This window comes from Tenebrio molitor, chromosome 6 (genome assembly GCF_963966145.1).
Source record: "Tenebrio molitor chromosome 6, icTenMoli1.1, whole genome shotgun sequence".
In the NCBI taxonomy this organism is placed as follows: Eukaryota; Metazoa; Arthropoda; class Insecta; order Coleoptera; family Tenebrionidae; genus Tenebrio; species Tenebrio molitor.
The window spans coordinates 10,173,027-10,198,476 of record NC_091051.1 but is presented as its reverse complement, the minus strand read 5'-3'; the positions used below and the strand labels follow the sequence as shown (position 1 = coordinate 10,198,476).

Here is a 25,450-nt window from a genome sequence, read left to right as displayed (position 1 = left end):
CCGCACGGTTCATCATACACCAACACAACATCTATGTATTCACTATTCGAAAACAAACTCACCACTTTCACAAAATTTTAATTTAAAACACAGAATTAACACGTAAACACCTGCCTTGTGGAGTCGCATAAAACTAACTAAAAATATAATCATCTTGTCTTTACCTCGGCCGCGGAGCGAAAAAACTTTATTCTAAAAACACGATGTTTTGAGTTGATTTTACAAAAACTATGTATTATTTCACGGTCATTGTCATTCAGTCATATAATTAGAAAATAGACAGCTCGTTAATTTATGGGAGGTAAAATACTGAAATGAAAATTATATTTCGAAAAAATGGTACAGAAGGTGACTGGCTCGCCTTCCAGTCATATCCTTCTGCCGCCAGTAAAAACCCTTTTTACCATGCTAGAAATGTTAAATATTATCTGTCAAATAATTAATTGGACGTCACTTTTTGACACTTCAAATGTAAATCAAGTTAATGTCAATGTACCTACATGACAATTTCAAATTATTCTTGTCGAAAATATGGCACCTTCAGTTTTTGATAAATATAGAATCGTCTTACTTGCTTCTGAAGGGTTGTCTATGGAACAAATTGATGTTGGATCTTTTGCTTTTGAACCCTGCCTCTGTGCCCTGCCTCCGCAGCTGGGATCAAGAGCTAGGATTTACCCTACCCGTATGACACTGACGGATTAAAATGATTTTGGCAACAATCAAAAATAGGATTAACCACCCTAAAGCTTATTCAACTTTACAATTGAATATCATGTTCATATCCCCCCTCCACCCGGCGGCACGGCAATTTTGCCGGAGTACATACATGATTAATGTCACATTGACGACCAAAGTAAAATATGTATTCTGGCCGCGGTAGTATTTATTTCTGAGACACGTATGATTTCAATAATTCTTAGGGTATTTTTAACGTAAAAGTGGAGAAATTGTTGCAGTATTGCCGTGGGGAACTGGGCAATAAGGCTGAGTGCTGTGATTAACATGTAAATCACAGACTAAAGATGTGATGTTGATGTAAATTACAAAATTCCGCAACACGTGTATTTATCTGAGGTTAGGTTAAATTCAAAATTCAAATCACAGAAATTCAAATGGTTAAAGCGAATGTTGCCAACCGTAACCTAGTGACTTCTGCGATACCAACACAAATCCTGGATTAAAAAAATTTTTACTACTTCATTACCACCACAATATGGCGTGATCCAATTGACATTAGAAGTTTTGATACATCATCCGTTGTTAATTGTACTGGATGGTTGTTGGATTTTCGGTGAACAGTCAAGACGCAACGCGATTTTACAACGTTAACATCACACAATAAAGAATAGTTTTTTCAAGTGATAATTAATTTAATTAAATACATTTTGTGAACTGTTTTAATGTATGGTTAAGTTCTTCAACATGATGAAGTTATACAAGGAAAGACTCCTCTCGGATGCCCAGTTAAAACGTTTAGGTGAACACCAGTATTCGTGTCAAAGTGTTAGTATTTTGGACAAATTGTTGCAACCTTATTGGAACTGGCTAACGTCGAAAGTACCCATTTGGTTAGCACCTAACCTCATAACTATTTTGGGGCTCATTGTAAATATTGTGACTGCTTTGATACTCATATGGTAAGTATTGCTGTTGTGTTATTCTGTGGAGATTCTTAAAAATAATGACACTTTCTGGTTCATATTTACACGAAAGGGTTAAAGACTTGGACAGCTTTCTATTATGTATTTTTTGAGATAATCAAACTTTCTAACTAAACTTATAGATCTACTGGCTTCATTATGTGTAAGAAATGAATAGTATTTTTTCCTGACTGAATGTAAATATAAAAAGAATTTTTCTGTTATACCTATTTAAGAGCTGTATTTTTTTTTTGATTCCCTCAATATTTTATCTATTTCGGCAACATAAACCAAAAATTTAATGATAACGTAATTTCATTTTAATTGCGTAGGTTGTACAATGAAACAAAAGTGTGGTGGTACAATACATCGATTCATAATTCATCTTCTTGTATTAAAATTTAAAATAAATGTATTTTTGATTACATGTGTTGCATTATCTCCTACAACGTGGTGGATGTCAAACAATGAGTTGACATCTAAAACCAAATCTAAAAATATTGTTGAATCTATTATGTATTCACAAATCTCTCATATCAGTGGAGTTTGAAATGGGATTTTTTCCTACAAATTATATGAAATGTATAAATTCACACTACTAAATTAACTGCATCAGCGGTTTTAGAACGCCAAAAGCATAACATTCGGGTTTATATCAACGAACTTGAAAAATAAACTTTCTCTTGAAGTGTTTTTTTAGAATGTACATATTTTGAATAAAAGACTTTCTATTTGATCAGGCTGATGAGTTCTAATGAAACACCTATTTTCATCTTTTAATTGTTAACTGTTAAATCCAGTTTAAGTGGGTTAAACAGTCAATAGGAAATTCCCAATCTTAACAAATCCGTTTTGGAACTTCTGAAACGTTTTTCATGCTGCTAAGTTTTGTGGTATCAAGTAGATAGAAACCTTGAATTGTGGGTTAGAATGATCGATTTTTGCAAGTAAGAGGAAGCGAATCATGGAAATTTATGAGTAGGTACTAGCAAGCAAATTAACATCTCGACCTACTTAAATAAAAATACGTTGTGTAAGGTTGCAGGTTACGATCTTATTTTTATTTTACCCTGATTTTTTTTTACACAGTACTTTCTTTTCGATTAGTTCAACCTAGCGGAGTATGCATTTTACAGATCGCTGTTTTAAAAATAACAGTGCGAGTTGTCTAAATGGTTTAATAAAAGAGTCAATCTCAGAGTTCGAGGATACACGAGGTACCATTAGGTGCCGCGTTTGCCACAATTGATTAAATTCTATTGTATTAAATAAGTACAAGTAATAGTTCTCTCCAATTTAAAACTTATGTGTTATGAAATTACACATATGAAACAGCGTTGAATGTGTGGCTCATAGAATTTGCTTTTTGTGTGTTCATATTTTGTAACAGATTGTTTTTGCCTTGTCGTTCACTTAATTTTTATTTAATATTTTATTTTTACACCTTGGCGCCACTATTGATTTGTAATTTTTTCCTCAGTAATTCCGCTGTTTTTATCTTATCCATAATTTTCGAAATAAAAGTTGTTATTGACAATATAAGAATTAGTAAAATAATTGTTTCACAGTTTATAGCTCACAGTTTAGAGTAACATTACATAAGGATTACTTAATTGTATTATTGACAGTCATTTTGAAAAAGTTCTTATCTAATCAGTGGTGGATTAATTTCAGTTACAGCTAACCAATTATTAGCCTAATTTTATGTAACAAATACTCATTGTATTGTTACAATGTATTTTGAAAAAGTACTACTTCATTATTCAAAGTTCTAGATAAACTAGGCAAAAATGAATAGGGAATTCCACAATTTTTCTTGGAAAGCAAAATAATTTCCCCAATCCTCCCACATATTCTTAAACACAAGATAAATTTAAAATGATACAGGTACTTGAAACTTTACATTTAATGTGTATATTAAATTATTAATATATGTATTTCTAACACATTTCATTACACATTTTAAACTGTATTTATAAAAAATTCAAAAATGGAAAAATTCCCTATTCATTTTTGCTTAGTTTATTTTAGTTTAAGATGATAACGTGACATTTAATAATCTTTGGTAGCTATGTTGTCAGGTGTTATTTAGCTACAACAAGATAGTAGGTTATCGAACATGGTGTGATGTGCTAATTGGGATAACTATGTTGCAGTAGTTATTGAAATTATAAATAATATATCTCGATATAAATTATATGTTGGAAAAGCGCGAACAATCAGATATTATCTTGGAGAGCTTTTAAGCTTTGTTATTTGGATTTTCCAATATTATGCTAAATATTGCCAGTCATTGTCGTTATATCTGGTTTTTCAGTTTTATCGCAATTTTCATTAAAGACATGCGACAGTTGGTGGAAAAAATGGCAAATGATCCGTACAGATCGATAACGTCACACACTTTTAAATTGATGGAGATCTACCTACATAACAATAATTAATAAACTTAGTACCTGAAAACGAAATTACACAGTAGGTAATTGTATGACGGCATTGTGTTATAATTATAAATCGAGGTGAACTGCGAGTGGTTTTTCAAACATTTTTTTCAGAAATAATTCATACTAATAATATTCTTTAAGTATTTGAATTGTTTCGTTGTAAATATTCATAGCTAAATGAAAATAAAAACATTAAATACACATTGGTCTAATGATCGTCCTTTGGCCTTGATAACGGCTTCACAGATCCTGCGAATTCTGCGCATAAGTTCCTCAATCACTTGATTCCTTGGTGTTACCTATAATTTTTGTCATTTCATGTTTTATAGAATTTTTTGGTCTGTTTTAGGTCCTTATCCTGTTGTAGTTTGGGTAAAATTCTTCACCCCTACATTATTACAGAATCTCTACCCTGCCTTATATTATAAGTAGTAATGAAAAGTGGTTTTCCTTTTTTTTTGTTTAGATTATATGTGAATTTCTTATCTTTAATCTGTGTATAACTCTATAGATAATTTCAAGTGAACTGGTTTAGAGGAGCTTTGTGAACAATCTGTATACGAAAATGAAATAGGAAGTATATTCTTGGTATGTAAGTAAACTGTGTAAACAGCTGTCTTTTACGAATATTGAGCTTGCGTTTCTTTTCCCAGTCAAATATGAATGTATTTAAAGTGAAAAGTTTGATCAACCAAAAGATGTTTCGATATTGAAAAGATCAATTTTGGTGAATCTTTTGAAATGGATTGTAAATGTCTATTTGCTCTTTCCTTTTATACCGGGTGGGGCATCGTATACGCGCACGCGAGAAATCGCGACTTCTAATTAAATAAAATTGTCGACATTTTTCAGACTTACCTGGCTATTGGTAAGGTACATTTCATAATTTTTTGATAATTTTTCACTTACAAACAAAGCCAAAAAAAATTAAAATGTAAATTTCAACCAAAAAGTCAAATTCTGATTTTTATACTAACCTTCCCAGATTCACTTCCTATAATTATTTACGAAATCTACGGAAAAAAATACCAATTAGATTTTGAATTAAACGCAGTTTTACATTTCAACTTTCAAAATCATTTTTATTTATGACCTGCTACTTGTGCTATCGTAAATTTAGGTGACAATGGAAACTGTCAATTTTATGGCAAAAAGGTTTAAAACGGTCGGCAATACCTTTGTTGGGAAATTATACCATTGTGCCGTAAATCACCCGTCTGGTTTACGTTTAAATAAAAAAGTGAATTATTTAGCTAACCAAGTCAAAATTTGTAATTGTGCCACCAGGGTTTGATGGGCTAGCAGATACAGATTCATTTAGTGTAAAAACTTTATAGGTAAATTAACAGTTAATTTCAGAAAACTAATAAAACTGTTACGGCCTTATTTATTAACAAAACATTTTTTAAAAATTCTCAAATAAACCTTATCAATAATTAGTCAGGTATATAAAATTTGGCCAATTTTATTTAATTAGAAGTCGCGATTTCTCGCGTGCGCGTATACGATGCCCCACCCGGTATGTATCGGGTGTCCCATCACTTGTGTCCCGTAGGAAAATGACTTTAAAACTAAATTATATTTATATGAAGGTATTATAGATGCATAAATACTGTTCACCGCCACAAAAATTGGGTATTACTTTTTTCTTAAAATTAATTACCTAGGTACAGAAAGCAAAAAACTATCACTTTAAAAATTAAATTTTGTTTGATGCAGTTCAAATTTAGTATACGTTATGAAATAGTTATAGAGAAATAAAATCCGTAATTAGAATTTAATTAAAATGTTTTGATGTAAAGATATTTGGTTAATTTAATTTGGGTCCTTCTACTTTATAAAAATTTATGGAAGACAAAGTTAAGTTTGTGGGTATTATTCTTGTCCGCAATTTATGGTACGAAGACCATTCAAGAGGGTTCCAGCGGTACCTGCCTGTGTTACGGCGTCAAACACACTGCAACCCCTCATAAATCTTCGTCTGCAATAAATTTTCATAAAGTAAAACGGCCCAAATTAATTTAACCAAATATCTTTACATCAAAACATTTTAATTAAATTCTAATCACGGATTTTATTGCTCTACCATTTTTTCAAAACGTATACTAAATTTGAACTGCATTGAACAAAATTTAATTTTTAAAGTGATAGTTTTTTGTCAGCTGTACCTAGGTAATTAATTTTAACAAAAAAGTAATACCCAATTTTTGTGGCGGTGAACAGTATTTATGCATCTATAATACCTTCATATAAATATAATTTAGTTTTAAAGTCATTTTCCTACGGGACACAAGTGATGGGACACCCGGTACAGGGTGATTCAAGTTCCACCGCCCGCACGATTAACCCTATTAAAAAATTAGTAAAAATTACGAAACTTTAGGGTTACATTACCTTCATAAGGCTTCAAATGTGTGCATTCAATTTTCCCGTATCACTTTATTCAGAGTCATAAAATTTAAAAAATTGATTTTGACCAAAAAAAAAAAGTTTTTCCGTGCACGCTCATAATTCACAATTAATTCAAAGAACATATTTATGAAATTCGCATCAAAAGAAAATGATTCGTTTTTGAATTATTCCAATTTTAATATTAACACCCAAAAATGATCAAGATTTACAACTGCAGTGTCATAAATAAATACCTCATTGTTGGGAAAGATATGTTGAGAACTTTTCCAGTAATTCTTTAGTCCCTTTAAGGTACACTCGACCGATTTAGAAAAGCCCAGGCCCTCCGGCCAGGCATGCATTATTTGTTTGTCCAGTAGTATTTTGCCTGAAGAGACCAGAGCAGCAGGTAGTACCGTAGTGTACCCAGTCTTATTTGCATAAATACCGTGAATGAAGACCAAAAATATTCACTTCCTTCGGCAGCGAAACTACCAGCTTCAGCACATAAAATTTCATTTTTGCTCGTAATAATATTTTTAAAAAATTTAATTGATTTGATTGGAAAGATTAGGTACATATTATTGTTCATATTTTTAAATTGTTAGAAATATCTCCCTGTCTATTAATACCTAATAGGATTATATAAAAAAAAAAATAGTTACACTGAGTGTCAACAGTTTTTTAATTTAACTGAGCCTGCGCCTTGACGAGCGAGAGTTTATTTCAAATTAAAAAAAAATTTCTGATGATTTTTCATTCAAATGAATTCGCGGAAGAAAGGTCCGAGAAGTGAAGTGAACATAATCTTAACTACGATTTGGTGTCAAATTGTTATATAGCTCCATATGCGCACATTTTATGGTGGTACAGAGTGGTTTTTTACTTAATTTTGAAATTGACAATTGTTTATTAAAAAAATTTCACTATAGTGCTTAATTTCCTTTAAATCACATATTAAAACGATTGAACTCTAAACGTCAACATGTTTACACAACCTCTAATTTGCACTGCGGCTGCGATCTAATTTAAAGATCATAGCCTAATTATTATTAATTTAAATTAAACATTAAAGATGCCTAATTTGGTAAAAAAAATATATATTCAGGTGTATGTGAAATACGTGTATTAATTTTAATCAGTGGAAGAACTCGTAAATTCATGAAACTTTTCTCTATAACATTTTTACGAAAAAGCATTACAAATTGATTTAAAATTTGGAATAAATTAGCCATCAAAGTGTATACCCGCCTATGGGTAAGGGCGATAATTTTCTGTTGTAATAGAAACGAAGCCTTATTAAAAAATTACATTGTTATAGAATAAACTAAATACATGATTAAAATTTAAATTCTCATGGTTACAAAAAGTAGAAACTAGTTAATCACACAAAACAACTCCTTTGGTAAAAATTGAGGGGTAAAAAATCTTGGAATACTTTTGCAAATTTTGCAAAATGTTGTAAAGAAAAGTTTCATAAATTGGCGAGTTCTTTCACTGGTTAAAATTAACACACGTATTTCAGGTACAGCCTGTAGGTATACTTAATTCGTAATAGTCAACTGTCAACATTCTCTTTGTGTTGGATAGTTTTTGACAAAAAACCCACAATTTACTGTTAGTCTAATTGTTCAAAGCACGTCGTTAATAAAAAAATCTGCAAATATTTCTAGCAAATTAAATTCTTGAATGATTAAATGGTTAAAAACTGTTAAAAATATGAATAATAATCTTTTCAATCAAATCAATTAAATTAAAAAAAAAAATACTTGAAAACAATACAATTTTTAGTATGTAAAGCGTGATCAACAATGACTGAGTCTGTTAGCAATGAAACAATTGAAAAGTACTGGTGTTTTTTGTCTCGTAATTGGCACTGACCGGATTTTTTAACTTGAGATGACATTAAAAACATTTTTGGTTATGCCGGTTATGTTTATACTATTACAAAAATGAGCCTTTGATGGTAAATTTCAAATTCACCAAATTTCATTGTTACCAACAGATTCAATAATTCTTGATCACACCGTATTTTTATTAGTAGTGTATTACAAGCAAAAATGAAATTTTATGTGCTGAGGCCGCTAGTTTCGGTGCCGAACGAAGTGAATATTTTTGGTCCTCATTTGCAAATAAGACTGATAAGACGGGGCGACACTACCTGCTCCTTTGGTCTCCTTAGGCTAAATACAACTAGACAAACAAATAATGCATGCCTGGCCGGAGGGCCTGGGCTTTTCTAAATCGGTCGAGTGTACCATAAATAACCCATGTCAACCTCTATTGTGGAAGTGATCGCCCAATTTGATAATAAATCATAGCTACATTTTTGCACTTTAATATCGAATTCCATTTATTTTAAAAACCGGTGATGCTTTCATGATTTCAATAACATCAAATTTTTACTAAATGTTTGAAAGGATTCTCAGTGAAAAATTATGTAAATTAATCTAGTGGTTATTGAATTAAAACGAAATATTTACTAGTTTCATTAAAAATTTTTAAATTTTTACAGAATGTTCTACAGCGTTACACAATCATTTCTGAATTTTTTGAGAATTTTAAATCGATTAGAAGTGTGTTTTCGCTCGGGCGGTAAAACTTGAATCACCCTGTACCGGGTGTCCCATCACTTGTGTCCCGTCGGAAAATGACTTTAAAACTAAATTATATTTATATGAAGGTATTATAGATGCATAAATACTGTTCACCGCCACAAAAATTGGGTATTACTTTTTTGTTAAAATTAATTACCTAGGTACAGCAAGCAAAAAACTATCACTTTAAAAATTAAATTTTGTTCGATGCAGTTCAGATTTAGTATACGTTATGAAATAGTTATAGAGAAATAAAATCCGTAATTAGAATTTAATTTTGATGTAAAGATATTTGGTTAATTTAATTTGGGTCCTTCTACTTTATAAAAATTTATGGAAGACAAAGTTAAGTTTGTGGGTATTATTCTTGTCCGCAATTTATGGTACGAAGACCATTCAAGAGGGTTCCAGCGGTACCTGCCTTTGTTATGCCGTCAAACACACTGCAACCCCTCATAAATCTTCGTCTGCAATAAATTTTCATAAAATAGAACGGCCCAAATTAATTTAAGCAAATATCTTTACATCAAAACATTTTAATTAAATTCTAATCACGGATTTTATTGCTCTACCATTTTTTCAAAACGTATACTAAATTTGAACTGCATTGAACAAAATTTAATTTTTAGAGTGATAGTTTTTTGCCTGCTGTACCTAGGTAATTAATTTTAACAAAAAAGTAATACCCAATTTTTGTGGCGGTGAACAGTATTTATGCATCTATAATACCTTCATATAAATATAATTTAGTTTTAAAGTCATTTTCCTACGGGACACAAGTGATGGGACACCCGGTACATTATTTTGACATAAAACAGGTCTTAACCAAATGCATTTAATACAACTGTAAATTAAAATTTTTATTTATTTTTAGACTTGCTCCAAGATTTGTTCGACCGGTTCCACTTGTGCACGTCACGTGTCATTACGACTTCGTTTTATTCTTGTAAAAAAAATTATTCTGTTTTTTTTTTCAAACGTAAAACTTGCACGATCCTGAAAAATATCTAAATACATGCCGGAGCCAACAAGACTTTTTGTAAATTAAAACTAAATTACAATTACTGGCGTATTTCAAAATCCTACAATACACCTAGTACATTCCTAAGGAATTCTGACTTAAGCCCTAAATAAAACGAACAAAGACCCTACTTAAAGAAATTTATTGTCATATTGTGCCTGTCAATCACTAGACGGTCTCCGACAAATATTTTGAGTACTACCCCAGGTAATTTTTTTCTCCGAGACCGCCTAGTGATTGACAGGTACAATATCACAATAAATTTCTTTAAGTAGGGTCTTTGTTCGGTTTATTTATGACTTAAGCCAAAATTCCTTACGAAGATAAAAGTAGTATAGGTCAAAAATGTTACTGTATTATTTGTTTACAAAAAAAAAAAAACGTTTGACTAAATGTACTGTTTTCTTAACAGTATGAAGGAAATACTGTGCGATAGCTTGGAATTTAAACAATGCCTTGGGATACAATTTGATGAATATTTTGAACAAACTTTTATGAGAAAATTGATTTATTTTGATATTGATATTAACATTGTGCAGTAAAAAAAAATAAACGTTTATTAGCAACCGATGACAGACTAAAATTTATGGTATGTACACATAACTGCGTTTCCACAAGGGAAAATTGTTTTTGTATGATGTATACATCGTACCTAACTGCGGAAAAGATTTATTGAATAAGGTTCCCAATAATTGAGTTTCGATTTATGAATCACTGACAAAATGTAAGATTGCATTATCTTCGCCTTGTTATTTTTGTGGGTTATTATCTCAGCAGTCACCACTTTAATGAAGCTATTCAAATTCTTTCGTGAATTTAATTTTAGATTAGCCAAAATTTGAATGTTAAGAGTGACACACATACGAGTACATAAATACATAGATGTGTAAATTATTCGGCCAAGTTACCATAACATTTTTAAGGCCGAGCAACTGCTGAGGCGTTAAATTGTCAAGTCATTTTGCAGCGGACGGCGCGACGCTTTTTCTATATATTTAAAACTGTGCAACAAAAACTTGAGCACGCTTGAAGCTATTTGTCGCCAACATTGTTATAAATTACAGTTTGCAGCCGCAATCCAAGTTTAAGCTAAATATTTACTTTAGTGACAAGTCATCGGTCAGTTTGGTAGATTTTGTTGAAAGTTTAGGTTGTTCTTCGATGCAACAAGCTCGTGTATATTTGAATTCTAACGTTGATTTACATTGCAGGTATTCACCAGACGCAAAGAAAGAAGCTCCGAGATGGGCGTGCGGACTGTGCGGTTTCGGTCTTTTCGTCTACCAAAGCCTGGACGCAATAGATGGCAAACAAGCCAGGAGGACCGGCACCGCGAACCCGCTCGGTGAACTATTCGATCACGGCTGCGATTCGATATCAACAGTTTTTGTGGCCTTGTCGGCATGCATCGCCGTGCAACTCGGATATTACCCTGGATGGATGTTTTTCCAGGTCGGTAACAACAACTTTCATGAGTACATTGTACAACACAACGATTTTTTGCAGTGTTTTTGTGCCATGACACTTTTCTATTGTGCTCATTGGCAAACGTACGTTTCTGGAACGTTGCGTTTCGGAAGGATCGACGTCACAGAAGCGCAATACACCATCATGGCAATCCTGCTCTTGTCCACGATCTTCGGGCCCAGCATATGGTCGACAAAGGTGAGACTCGCCACCGGGTACACGTTCCGACATGTTTAAAATTTGTTCGCTCGAATGATATCGAATTTTGGATGTCGGAACGTTTAAAACCGTCACATTTTAAAAATGACGCGAGAACAATTGTATTATTATTTTGATGTTAGATGCATTTAGTATTTGTTTTTTTAAAATGTGTTCAATTTGCAGAATTAGGTTTAACGATCGATTACAGTCAAATGTTTATGCTGATCCTGTATGTAGTTTTTTAGCGGTACAGTATATTTATGGTACTTAATTCCATTAAGCACTTTAATGTGCGGCCTGTGGTCGCTTTACCAAAGTATTATTGTGATATTCACCGGAGGTGTTGGCAAGAATGGATCAACAGTCGCCGTAAGTTTTCAGAACACAATTCAGCAGTAGCATGGACAAATAAACAGCCTGCAAGCCTACAGAGCGTTGATTTTTTAAACTAACATTTTCGTTTTTGTTCCGTCTTATTTATTTTAGGACAGTTTGAGGGTGCATGGGGATGTTTAGGTCTTTATGTTTCGTTTTTTAAAAGGACAACATACTAAAACACGTTCTTTATTTACACTGAAACGTTTGAACGGCTTTTAGAAGTGATTGATACTGTTGAAAACAATTTTGTACACACTTTTTTTTAAATATTTGTTACGTTGTTTTTGTTAGTCGACTCTAAATACTAGTGATGTGTGGGTAAATATTCTACCAGTTAATAATTTCATTGTGTTTTGTGGATAACAACACTGGAACTGACAACAGATTTACCTCATGGCACTGTTCTTGTTTTTGTTTGTTTGAGCTATTCTGTACTTTGTTCGTTTTGGTCGTCAAATGTAGATGATCAGGTTAGGTGGTCAACTAATTAATTGGTGGAGGAGTTGAATCGTCTGTTGAGTAAGTCATTTCTTACTCAGGTTGGTTGGAGCAATACCGGACCGTGATTTTTCTTCGTGTAATTTTGTATGTCGAATTTTGTAGGTTTTCGGGCTTACTTTCCGTTGGTGTCAAGTCATCTCTACCGCATTTTACGTGGGATTTTTCCAGTTGTTTTACACACTGTACGAACATTTAAAACGTGGAGGATGCGGCAAGAATGGATCCACAGTCGCTGTAAGATTACTAAACAGATTCTGAGCGGTGGCAGCAATGGTTATAATTTTATACAACATGTAAAAAAAGAACTTGTACATAAACGTGGGGCTGTGGTGGTAGCTTCGAATATTTTGTGTGTTAACAGAAACTCTTGATCTAGTTTCAAACTGGAAAATAGCTGTGTCTTGTGTTTTGTATTCGCGCTTGCAAATGGCGACCCTAGCGCCACCATCGGTCGGTTGACGTAAACGTCAACTTCGATGGCGGCGCTGCGATCGCCGTTTCTGTTGTAGACTACGAATTATTCTTTAGAAATTAGAAAGATGTTTGTTATAAATGCAGTAATATTGTGTGTTAATTCGTGATCGAAGATACCCGGCTTGGAAATGGAAGTGAAGTTGATCCCCATTGGTGTGGCGTGTGCAGTCGCTCTTCTTCTCGCCCAAGCTAACGTTTCTATTATTTTCACGGGAGGAGTGGGCAAAAATGGATCGACGGTCGCTGTAAGATTGCTCCAATGTCAACCTGTTGTAGTAGTGACTGCACGTTTGATGAAAGTTGATTCGAAACTAGAAGGATAAACCAACAAATCAACTTTCGTCCGACTATAATGCATGCAAGTTTCAAAGCTTCCTTACGCTGTTTGCTTCCTAATAAGCTTAAATAAAGGTGTTTGGATCGTCTCAAAAACTGTTCGATTGGTGTATGCGCGAACAGTTTTTGGGATCGATCGCGATCAAAAAGTTCCAATACAGATTGTTACATGTTTGTTGTGTCGTAACAGGGAACAAGTGTCTTATCACCTGTTATACCTTTTTCAATGGTGCTCGTGCCTGCGTTTATTATTTATCAAAAGTCGCCACAACACGTCTACGAAGAACATCCGGCGTTGTATATTTTGGCTTTCGGACTGGTGGCCGCCAAAGTAACCAATCGTTTGGTGGTAAGGACAAAAGAATTGAACGGCGGTCAGAATTAATACGGCACTTTTAGGTTGCACATATGACTAAAAGTGAAATGGACTACATGGATTGGTCTCTCCTGGGACCCACTATGCTGTTTTTGAATCAATATTTTAACACTTTTGTCAAAGAACATTACATATTGTGGTTGTGTATGGTGAGTTATCGAGTTTACTCGCTTTGTACGAATTAGATAAATCGGAGGAAATTATTTAATCGTCTATTGTAACGAGTCGATTTGATTTTCAGTTATGGGTGGTGGTAGATTTACTGCGCTACTGTTACCAGATTTGCACGGAGATTTGTGAATACCTCCGCGTGGAGTTGTTTAGAATACCGTATCCCGGTGGTCCACAGAGATTCTTTCCTGCAGTAGTAACAGTCCCAACAGAGAAAAATGGTACGCACCTAAAGTCAGTAAAATCACGTAAAAGTAAACATTATTGAAGCTAACACCAAATGTAAACATTATTTTTGATTTGAGATAAGTTATTTTTTTAAAGTTGTTAGTTTGTGCCAAACTTTGAAAGTGGTGTTTTAATTAGGTTTATTCCAATTTGTGATGATTGTGTTAGTCGAAGATCAATATTTTTTATTGTCTGTTGCCCACGTGATTTTGTTGTATATAATTATTATTGACGTTTGTTCTCTTTTTAGTTAAATTTCTTACACACCGATGACAGTTACACAGCCGTACTAATCATTCGAATAATTGTTAGCTTTTTTTGTACATACATCAACGTTTCTAATTTATCAATCTAAATGCCTATTTGATTGTAGCGGGTCATGATTTTCACCTTTTAAATTTCCTGTCCTAAGATCGAATCTCTTTCAGTTCAATCTTGATGAAAAATATTCGAACATGTGTCCTGTCAGTATATAATTCTTGTTTTAACAGTTGTATTGTCGTGATGGATATTTGAATGTTTACAAAGAAAAACACGCACATCAAGTTTGTTATTACACTACTGTATAATTTGACATAAAATATTATTACATTTATTTTGCTCTATTATTTTAAATCCTTTCCTTCACTCGTAACATTTCCTACACGTTTTTAACTCAAAAGGTTGAGGCCTGCTAGTGCTTGTGCTTACCTGACACTTGTGTAATTAGAGCTTGTGAAAATCAGCACCTTTTCTACTCTGAGATACAGATTTGTGAACAAAGAAAGTAATGCCGTATTAGTAATGGTGAATGTGCTTGTTCTGTGCAATAAATAATTATTACTAACACTATTTACAAAGCCTCGTTTGTGCAATAATTACAATTTTTTTTGTTAGTCCCAATTTTTTTTTAGGTAAATCTGAAAAGAAAATTCACTTATCTGATGGAGAAGACGTTGTGCCTTTATTACAAAACGAAGAACACTCGTAAACATTTCCACAGCTGCCGCAATCTGTGCCTTATTTTCTCGTTATAATTACAGAATATATTTTGTAAAATATTTACATTAGTATTGTCATTTTTTAATTTATTTAATTTTTACCCCATATCCTGTTAAGTAATAACATGCAAGTTATTGTGAATTGTATACATCTGTTTCAGTTGCAAAAAGCTATTAAATTTTTTTGCTTCGTACATACATTTATTACTAACCCACTGGCACAGTAAAACCGCTTTGATATTTTTATGCAGAAGCAAACAAACAATATAGCTGGTTTCACACATTTTTCAAGTAAAGTGTGCACTGCTCTGCAAATCATGCCATCTGGTATGCCACGAATTACGCCTTGTTTTCACTGCATGAAGAGCAACATCTGCTACAGAACGATGGAGACGCAAACAATTCATAAATCATCGATAATGTTCAAACGAACACGAAACTGACACATGAATCACGAATCGGGATTTTCAAGGTAATTACATATTGTTTTTGTTAATATATATTTTTTTATCTTAATAAATTACAGTTTTGTAAGAACATTACGTTGAGAACCATTTGAAAAAAACCTATCTTTGTACTTACTTCACACCAATAACCCCCACGAAGTATTTGTTGGTGAGGCTTTAAAAATAAGCCATTTACAGTGTACTTAAAATTTATTGAGGTTTTTGCAAATACATCAATTGAAGTAATAAATACCATAAACTTTCACACAAAACTTTCATACAATACAAAAAATGTCTAAAATGAAAACTTAAAAGTACAGTAATTCTCATTTCTTCTTCTTTTTCTTTTCAACAGCTGCCCCACTGTTATCATTTTTACGTTTTTGTCCGCTTTTCGACGAGACTTGCGTCGGTGCTCCTGTCACGGTATTTGACTTGGACACTTTCTTTTTCCTTTCATTCCTCTCTCTTTCTTCCAGTTCGGCATTTTCTCTTTCAATTAATGTGATCAAAGTATTGCATCGTCTTTGTAATTCCATCGCTGTGCGCGACTTCAAGAACCAATCAAATCGAAATTGCGGGGACGCTCTAACGGCAGCTCGCAACTCCTCGTAGACGTTTTCGCGATCGAACCCTAATCTATGCAACATGCATACCAAGAATCTGTCTTCGTCTTCCATGTAATTTTTGCCTTTGTTGGTGCCGTAGGCGATTCGTAATTGATGGAACGGTGCACGGTAACGCGCCATTTTAGCGTCCAACGCTCTCTTAATGCTGGCGCGGCGCTGGATCTTCGTCTCGCCTCTTTCAATCTGGGCCATGATCCTGTCGATGTCTTGCAGCTCGTGACACCGCTCCCAAAACACAGCCGAATATTCCATCACTTCCTCTGGAGTTTTACCTTCGACTTCCTTCGCTATATTCTCGATATCGTCTCTACCGTACTTTTCATTGGCTTTAATGAACTGATTGAAGTCGCGTTTGCTCCAATTGGTAAAACCCTGAGTTAGTAAAGCTTCTTTCTCTTGTTGCTCGTCTTCCGTCAGCGTCTCAGATTCGTCGATTTTTCTTTGTTCTTCTCGTTGTTGTTTCGAGGCTTCTGGTCCCAACTCCAGATTTTTTGGTACTTTGTATCCTAGCGTTTTGCGGTAGTAGTAAATTTCTTGGTCTAAGAGCTCGAAAAGTCTCGGGGGGAAAAACTGAAAATCTTGTACGATCGGTTGTTTGGGTGGACGAGGTGCTTTCGGTGCCTTGGGTTCTGAAACCCGCAAAGCTTCTCGGAAATAAGCGTCCACGGCATAATTCGCTTTTCGTTCACGCTTTGGGGGTTCGATCCACGTGCACAAGCCGATGTTTTTCTGCTTTTCGCGATAGTCTTCTCCTTCGAATTTGTAAACTGACTCGGTCGGAGTGTCGACTGTGAAATTTCTCAAAGAAGATTCTCCCAAAGCTTCCAATTTTTGATTCAACTCGGCCGTCTGCAAAACAAATTGATAAAACAAAACTCTGTACGCAAATCGCGTCACTTATACCTTTGCTTCGCCCTTCTGCAAAATCGAATCGATATCTTCGTCTGTTATTTCTGAATCTTTTGACGCGAACACGTGATTGGCCCCGTGTCGGATCATGTTCAACATTTCGTCTTTGTTGAGGGATTGAGTTTTGTTGTCGACCAATCTGCCCTGCTGAATGACCAATTTATCCAATCTCAGCTTGACCTCTGCTCGTTCAACGATTTTCTCCTCAACCGTGTTCTCGGTGATGAATCTACACAACCCCAAGACATTAGGAGCGACGATTTTTACCACAATACCAACCTAAATACTCGAACTTGTTTCTTTTGACCGATTCTGTGAGCTCTGTCCATTGCTTGAAGATCCATTTGGGGATTCCAGTCGGAATCGTAAATTATAACTACATCTGCCGTAGCTAAATTAATACCTAAACCCCCAGCCCTTGTTGACAACATGAAAATAAATTTCAAGCTGTCATCCTCGTTATACTCGTTGATCTGACGCTGCCTGTCTTCGTGGGGTGTCTGTCCGTCTAATCTACAATAGTTGTATTGCCTCCAGTGACAATAATCTTCCAAAATGTCCAACATTCTTGTCATCTGCGAGAAGATAAGTACTCTGGAGCCTTGTTCTTTAAGTTTGGGTAAAAGCTTATCCAAGAGGACCATTTTTCCACAATTGTAGACCAAATGTTCGTCGGTCGTGTACGGTGGGCCCGGTTCGGCACCGTCGAACAGATACGGATGATTAGAACATTTACGAAGTTGCATAAGAATATTCTGGAGTCGCATCTTCTCAACTTTACCGGCTCCGTTGACGATGTCGATGTCTTTCATCAACACCTTGGTGTACCATTCTCGCTGCATTTTGCTCAAACCCACGTACACTTTCATTTCTTTTTTGGGTTTCAATTTTTTCTCCACTTCAGATTTCAGACGTCTCAGTAAAAACGGTTTTAATACCGCGTGTAAGCGTTCGACTAGTTGATTGTCGCCCAAACATTGATTGGTATTGAACCAGGCGTCGAAGTCATCTGCCGAGTTGAACACGTCGGGAAGTAAGAAGTTCAACAGCGCCCACAGCTCGTGTAAGTTATTTTGCAGGGGAGTTCCGGTCAGTAAGAGACGATTTGTCGTTTTGAACTCACGCAAAATTTCGGACAACTTTGACTTTTCGTTTTTGATTCGGTGGGCTTCGTCGATTACCATGTATCTCCAATTGAATTTTTTGAAGACTGATTTTTCTTTGATCACCATTTCGTATGACGTCACGCAGACGTCCCATTCGCCCGGCATCATTACGTCCCGAATAAATGCGTTCTGGAAATGCGTTAATCAACGATCAAAACGCGGCTGAAAGACAGATTTGATAAAATTGAACCGAACGGGACGAGTTCCATACTTTTTAAGGATAGTGGCGCTGACATTTTTTTTTTTGGTTAATTGTTGACTTTACCTGCTTGTGGAATTTTCGCGTTTTTTCTGGCTAGACAGCCTCAGGGCGTCCTCCTACATCGTTTCCCACCACTCAAACCTTGTGCAAATGAATTTTCCTTGCCCTTTAGTTTACTAGACATTGATGCCACCTTGAGGCGACCTTGAAACACAACAAAAGAGAAAAACAAGGGCATTTGCAGAAGGTTTGAGTGGTGGGAAACCATGTACGAGGACGCCCTAAGGGTGTCAGGCCAGAAAAAACGCGACAATTCCACAAGTAGGTCAAGTCAACAATTACCTTATTTTTTTTGGAAAAAAAGAAAAGGTTCGAAGTATATTTTTCTATAAAAAACGAAAAGTTTGTGCTACATGATTTCTTAATGGACATAGCAGGATCACTGAAGGGTTAAAATATATATTTTTTGCTTACCAATGATAATTTTACAATTTTGACTTACTTATATTGGTATTACTGTGTAATAATCGTGTAATAATCACGATTTTGTATCTTACCCTTGCTTCCTGGTCACCGATGAGGCAAACAGCACGAATACTGGGACACCACTTTTTAAATTCATTCATCCAATTGGCCAACGTTGACTTTGGAACGATGACAATATGTGGGGATGGGACATTTTTGTAGTGCTTCATAAAACCTAGTAAAGAAATGGTTTGTAGAGTTTTCCCGAGACCCATTTCATCAGCTAAAATTCCATTGATTCCATTTTCATACAGTGAAATCATCCAATTTAAGCCGCGAATCTGATAGTCTCTCATTTCTCCATTTTTTATGTAATATGGTGATGACTCAAAGCGAATTGTGGGTTTGGCCTTGGCATTGCTTTCAGCCAAGAGTTCTTCATCTTCTTCCTGTTCGGTTTTGCGATGACGATGGTCAGCCACTGTATCTTCTTTGACCTTCTTAGGCCGACCTGATTTTGGTTTAGATGGTGTTTTATTTTGGTTCATAAAATGCGAGAAAATTTCAGTTTGTTTGAGTAAGTAATCGAATCGTCTTCCACGATCGGTTTCGAGTTTGGTCTCAAAGTCTTCACCTTTACCTCGGGACGACAAAGTGTCGGAAGATGATGCATTCTTAAAGAAGATGGTAAGAATTAAACACAAAATCGTAGTGTCAATGAACCTATCACTTTTTACCAGCTAACAAAAGGTTTTGGTGAAATGAATTACTTACCGAATTTTCGCCAGTGTCAGCGGTTTCACCGCCTTCTTCTGTTTTCGACATTTTGTTTTTTCAACTCGGTTTATTTCCTTAAATTATTGGAATGTGATATTACGTTCAAGAATTTAGAAAAGTTGCGTTCGTTTAACTGTCCATGAACAACAACAAGCGGGAAATAACGAGCTAATCGTAGGACCGGTATCTATGACCGGTATGTCAATCCAGGGACAAATATGTCACTTGTGGTGGAATATAGAAAGCTAAAATATTCCTAAACATATATTTATTTTACAGATTGTTGCAGTTTTTTGACTAATAACAAAAAAGAATACATTCTAGTTTAAAACTTCTCACATTATGGTAGTAATATGATTAAATCGCATCATGTAGATTTCTCTATATACGCCAACGTATTGTTTGTAGTTAACTTGTTTGAATATGGCGCCTAAATCTATTGTTTTGTAGCGCGCCTTAGGTTTGCATTGAGTCCATTATATTTTTTAGATGAAGTTTCAAATCGTTAATTTCAGAACATTTTTAACGTTAATTGTGCTAGATTTGTTTAGACCTGTTTAAATGAATTAATACAGAGTGATCAACAAGGACTGAAGCTGTTGGCAACAATGACAACATGATGAAAATTTCAGTGAAGTTGGCAGCATTACATTTTCAGTTGTCAATTTTGACGGGCAAATTTAAACTTCAAAATCAAGTGTCATTTTTGTATCAATTTATAAATGAAAATGGTTTTTACACTAGAGCAAGACATTTTTATTGGTATGGCGTACTTTCGGACTGGAAATTTTGATGCTGCCAACCGTTGGCAGTATTTCACGGAGCACGGACGATACATTGCACCAATTTCAACAAATGTTCCCCGAGCCAGTTGGTACTTTGGGCGGCGCGGTACCTTAGTCGCGTTTAGGCAGCATTGCACGAGATTGGTGCAACGTTACCTGCAAACAGGTGATGTGAAAAAGGCCAAACCTACTGGTAGAACATCTACACTTACAGAAGATGTAGTTGAGAATGTTCGAGGTAGAATGGAACAAAACCCTCGAAAGTCAGTGCGAAAGCTTTCACTCCAAACAGGCGTGATTCTTATGTAAAACACGCATCCAAAGTTCTTTGTTGGGCACGTTTAATGCAGGGCCGAATAATCCTTACCATTAAAAATTCCGTCATTCCTTTCCCTTACTTTACAGGCTTGTCATATGGAAGTTGCCTAACCATTTTAAAGAAGAAATTAAAGTTCCACCCTTACAAATTTTCCCGGATCTAATCCCTGCATCCCGCAGACTTTCAGCTCGAAAATAATAACGCATAAAACATGTTTCTGTTTCTCAGGAGGGGCATGCGGGCACGGCCTGTCGCTTTTATGAATATCGAAACAGTGGGCCATTATTAAGTACCGCTAATTAGATTTTATACTGTTTTTGGTGGTTTTGTACGTATCGTGTTTTAAAACTACCAACTCGTAACATAACCTAAATTTTTTGACATTCACAACTTGCAGCGGGTGCCAACACTGACGCAAAAAAAAATTTCATACTTTGGGAATATTTTGCTGTCATTTGCTGCCAACAGCTTCAGTCCTTGTTGATCACGCTGTAGTAACCTTTAAACAAAATGTGAGGTTGTTTAGGTATATTAGAATTTCAATGGTGGTGCCACTGTCTGTCGGCAATATTGTTTAAAAGTCCGGAAGTTTATTTCAGGTCTCCTAACCTGTTAATTTTCGAATAGAACTTAGTCCAATCTAATAGAATTATATAATAAATAATGGTAGATTACAATTTGTGATATTACTTTTATGATTACGTAAATTTTCAGACGCAACAATCCCCATCCTTTGTGTTTAAAAAGAGTCCACTGTCTTCAGTTCGGAAGAAAATGGCAGGTTCAAAATTTGAGCTAACTGAGGAACAAAAAAATGACATTAAAGAGGCTTTTGATTTGTTTGATAATGATGGATCTGGCAAGATTGATGCTAAAGACTTGAAAGTTGCTATACGTGCTTTAGGATTTGAACCAAAAAAAGAAGAGATCAAAAAAATGATTGCTGATATTGATACTAAAGGTACTGGTAAATTGTCATTTGATGATTTTATTCAGTTGATGACAATGAAAATGGCTGAAAAGGATTCAAAGGAAGAAATAATGAAAGCATTCCGTTTATTTGATGATGATGAAACTGGGAAAATCAGTTTTAAGAATCTAAAACGCGTTGCTAAAGAATTGGGTGAAAATTTGACAGATGAAGAGCTACAAGAGATGATTGATGAGGCAGATAGAGATGGAGATGGTGAAATTAATCAGGAGGAATTTTTAAGAATAATGAAAAAGACAAGTTTATATTAAAGCACTTGGTCATTGTTTTTAAACATATCTTTCACTATATACAAGAGTTTTTTACAATGACCAATTATTAGCACTTCACTTGAGAAAATTCTAGTCAATCTGCACTGCTTTGAGTGTACTTTAATGTTGTGCTAAGCATGAAATGTATGGATTCTACTTGAGTTCACTTAACATGGTACAAAGTACTAAGAAAAATTAGTTTATTGGTATATAAAAATACAATATATATTTTTTAAAGAAGGTAAATCAACATTCCTCTCAATTAAAAAATAAATGTCTGAGATAAATCAAACTTGTTCTTTGATAGATCCATCTGCTAATCCAAAATATGCTTTCTTGGCCATTTTAACAAATAATCCTGTTTCCACAACTCCTGGAATGAGATTCAATTTTGTATTAACATTTTCCCAGTTATAATCTTGTTGGAAGTTCTTCCAGTCGAGTATAAAATTTCCATTATCTGTGACCACTGGCCCTGCTTTTGCTTTAGCCATTCGAAGTTCAACAGCACCTCCAAAGAGATTCTCAATTTGTGTTTTGATTGGTGCATATGCCATTGGTACAACTTCAATTGGGATCCCTTTTTTATACTGATCTCCCAGTTTTTGTGAATTCTTTGTATAATCTGCAATGATTATAAGTTCCCTTGCACAACTGGCCACAATTTTTTCTTGCAATAAGCAACCTCCACCTCCTTTTATTAAGGTCAGGTTGTTATCAACTTCATCAGCACCATCAATGCAGACATCTAACCTGGGATTTATTTCCAAATCGGTCAGAGTCAACTTATGTTGAACAATAAGTTGTCTTGCTTGGAATGATGTTGGAACACACTGTACTTTCAATTTTTCGGCTTTTACTCTTTCAGCTAACCTCTCAACAGCGTACACTACGGTTGAACCGCTTCCTATGCCCACAATTGTGTTATTTTGCACATGCAGATCTACTGCTGTGTGGGCTGCGGTCTTTTTTGCACTCTCTAATGATGTCATTTTTGTCAGCCGTCTAATTTGCGTGAAACACCGAAATATATGCATTAATTTCAAAACGTTAACAGACCTTCAACATTATCGTCTGCTCATGCGTCAATCTTGGGTCAGAGAATTCTTGGGGCAAATTTCAAAACACGGCTCATCCTTGTAAGAGACAAGATAAGAATTTGAAGGTTGTTAAAAGAATATCCTGATACTGTCGTAATCTAAAAATAAATAGTTAGTCAGTTAGGAAAGAAAAACTATAGTTATTAGCGAATATGAATATTTTTTAAATTCCGTTTGAATCAGTACCTACCACGCTTTATTGAATTATTAAATTTTTTATCTATTATTTGATACATATTAACGTTTTTATTTTAAACAGTAAGTACATTACGTAAGGTAATTAATAAGGACATACCTAATGTTTTCTTTGTCTGTTGAGTTCATCAGTTTTTGACTCTTACTTAACTGATTTGTCACTTCGTCACTTGTAGTTATGTAAAGTTGCAGAGAGAATGAGGAAAAGAGCAAGAACATATAGTTACATACAATATATTAACAATAGAAAATAAAAAACCATGCCATATAAAACTCTATAACATTTAGTAAAATGAAGATGCAAGAGTAGGTAGGTACATTAATTAAACATAATAAAATGTATATACGGTAGGTATATTTCCCTTATTTGGGGGGACATATCGGGGTAAAACTGATTCATCCATGTGAATTTATATATCTTTTCAAGTATTATATTACAAAGATCAATATCTACATCTAAATGTGTTAAAATGGGAAAAAAGACAACTTCACCACAATCAACATGCACTAAGATCATTTTACGTCCTCACTGCCGATTAACATGACATTATAATAGGGTTTTCTACCCTTAAACGAAATTCGCTGTAATACCAAAAAGTAGAAAACCAAGGTTTCTTTATCTTTTTGTTTTCGTTAAACACTGATGATAAGTTATTAATCAAAAGGAAGTGGTTTTGTGGGTTACAATAAATGTGTACAAAAGCCACTTAATCGACATAACTTTATCATCGAAAGTGTAAAGTGTGAAGACGGTTTTCACTAGGTATGCTGAAGACATATTTGTTATAGAGGTACAGCGTGATCAACAAGGACTGAAGCTGTTGGCAGCAAATGACAGGAAAATATTCCCAAAGTATGAAAATTTTTTGTGCGTCAGTGTTGGCATCCGCTGCAAGTTGTGAATGTCAAAAAATTTAGGTTATGTTACGAGTTGGTAGTTTTAAAACACGATACGTACAAAACGACCAAAAACAGTATAAAAAGTAATTAGCCGTACTTAATTAAATGGCCCACTGTTTCGATATTCATCAAAGCGACAGGCCGTGCCCGCATGCCCCTCCTGAGAAACAGAAACATGATGCAGGGATTGGATCCGGGAAAATTTGTAAGGGTGGAACTTTAATTTCTTCTTTAAAATGGTTAGGCAACTTCCATATGACAAGCTTGTACAGTAAGGAAAAGGAATGACGGGATTTCTAATGGTAAGAATTATTAGGCCCTGCATTAAACGTGTCCAACAAAGAACTTTGGATGCGTGTGTTTTAGATAAGAATCACACCTGTTTGGAGTGAAAGCTTTCGCACTGACTTTCGAGGGCTTTGTTCCATTCTACCTCGAACATTCTCGACTACATCTTCTGTAAGTGTAGATGATGTTCTTTCTACCAGTAGCTTTTGCCTTTTTCCATCACTGGTTTGTAGGTAACGTTGCACCAATCTCGTGCAATGCTGCTTAAACGCAACTAAGGTATACGAGTATAACAACTGGCTCGGGGAACATTTGTTGAAATTGGTGAAATGCATCATCCATGCTCCGTGGAATACATGGTGGAATACTACCAACCGTTAGCAGCATCAAAATTTCCAGTCCGAAAGTACGCCATACCAATTAAAATGTCTTGTTCTAGTGTAAAAACCATTTTAATGAATAAATTGATACAAAAATGACACTTGATTTTGAAGTTTGAATTTGCCCGTCAAAATTGACAACTAAAAATGTAATGCTACCAATTTCACTGAAATTTTCATCATGTTGTCATTGTTGCCAACAGCTTCAGTCCTTGTTGATCACTCTGTATTTTCATATTTGGTGGCGGAAACAAAAGACTGAGAAATATCACAAAAATGTATTGTCAGTGTCAAATTTGTCATAAACGCCGTAAAAAGGAATGTCGAGGTAAATTTAAACTTTCGCTAAATTGATTGAAAAAATAAATTCTAAGGGAACCTATTTTTGTCAGTGGTTCAAAAGGAAAAGTTATTCTCATATAATCAATCAAACGTATTACAA

At 34.7% G+C, this 25,450-nt stretch overlaps 4 protein-coding genes across 9 annotated transcripts; 2 read left to right on the top strand and 2 right to left on the bottom strand.

Moving 5' to 3' along the window:
• Window positions 1–1,190: 1,190 nt before the first annotated feature.
• Window positions 1,191–15,399, top strand: bbc (choline/ethanolaminephosphotransferase 1 bbc). 6 transcript variants are annotated; one of them, XM_069049918.1, is made up of 9 exons: window positions 1,191–1,640; window positions 11,305–11,545; window positions 11,600–11,758; window positions 11,999–12,130; window positions 13,228–13,359; window positions 13,641–13,799; window positions 13,850–13,975; window positions 14,068–14,218; window positions 15,119–15,399. In XM_069049918.1, exons 1-9 carry the CDS (start codon window positions 1,408–1,410, stop codon window positions 15,193–15,195), a joined length of 1,410 nt encoding a protein of 469 aa, XP_068906019.1. In that variant the 5' UTR covers window positions 1,191–1,407; the 3' UTR covers window positions 15,196–15,399. The 6 variants fall into 6 exon arrangements, with proteins under 6 accessions (XP_068906019.1, XP_068906014.1, XP_068906013.1 ...); XM_069049913.1 differs by lacking the exons at window positions 13,228–13,359; window positions 15,119–15,399 and adding exons at window positions 12,743–12,874; window positions 14,476–14,820; XM_069049912.1 differs by lacking the exon at window positions 13,228–13,359 and adding an exon at window positions 12,743–12,874 and having other exon boundaries at window positions 1,192–1,640.
• Window positions 15,400–15,842: 443 nt separating this feature from the next.
• Iswi (Imitation SWI) lies at window positions 15,843–20,004 on the bottom strand. Its single transcript, XM_069049911.1, has 5 exons — window positions 19,797–20,004; window positions 19,115–19,696; window positions 17,469–18,484; window positions 17,184–17,418; window positions 15,843–17,129 (listed from the first exon to the last, which is right to left on the bottom strand). The coding sequence occupies exons 1-5, from the start codon at window positions 19,845–19,847 to the stop codon at window positions 15,978–15,980; spliced, it is 3,036 nt and encodes a 1,011-aa protein (XP_068906012.1). The 5' UTR covers window positions 19,848–20,004; the 3' UTR covers window positions 15,843–15,977.
• Window positions 20,005–21,407: 1,403 nt separating this feature from the next.
• On the top strand, window positions 21,408–22,391 carry LOC138133234 (uncharacterized). Its single transcript, XM_069051067.1, has 2 exons — window positions 21,408–21,569; window positions 21,618–22,391. Exons 1-2 carry the CDS (start codon window positions 21,567–21,569, stop codon window positions 22,143–22,145), a joined length of 531 nt encoding a protein of 176 aa, XP_068907168.1. The 5' UTR covers window positions 21,408–21,566; the 3' UTR covers window positions 22,146–22,391.
• Rpi (Ribose-5-phosphate isomerase) lies at window positions 22,329–23,236 on the bottom strand. Its single transcript, XM_069051066.1, has one exon. It carries the CDS (start codon window positions 23,180–23,182, stop codon window positions 22,433–22,435), a length of 750 nt encoding a protein of 249 aa, XP_068907167.1. The 5' UTR covers window positions 23,183–23,236; the 3' UTR covers window positions 22,329–22,432.
• Window positions 23,237–25,450: the final 2,214 nt, after the last annotated feature.

Excerpts from the sequence above, each read along its gene's own strand:
- bbc (XM_069049918.1), top strand. The coding sequence starts at position 1,408 with ATGGTTAAGTTCTTCAACATGATGAAGTTATACAAGGAAAGACTCCTC. Across the intron at positions 1,641-11,304 it reads ACTGCTTTGATACTCATATG|GTATTCACCAGACGCAAAGA; the intron begins GTAAGTATTGCT and ends TTTACATTGCAG. Across the intron at positions 13,360-13,640 it reads AAAATGGATCGACGGTCGCT|GGAACAAGTGTCTTATCACC; the intron begins GTAAGATTGCTC and ends GTGTCGTAACAG.
- Iswi (XM_069049911.1), bottom strand. The coding sequence starts at position 19,847 with ATGTCGAAAACAGAAGAAGGCGGTGAAACCGCTGACACTGGCGAAAAT. Across the intron at positions 18,485-19,114 it reads TCGGTGACCAGGAAGCAAGG|AACGCATTTATTCGGGACGT; the intron begins GTAAGATACAAA and ends ACGCATTTCCAG. Across the intron at positions 17,419-17,468 it reads AAACAAGTTCGAGTATTTAG|ATTCATCACCGAGAACACGG; the intron begins GTTGGTATTGTG and ends GGGGTTGTGTAG.
- Rpi (XM_069051066.1), bottom strand. The coding sequence starts at position 23,182 with ATGCATATATTTCGGTGTTTCACGCAAATTAGACGGCTGACAAAAATG.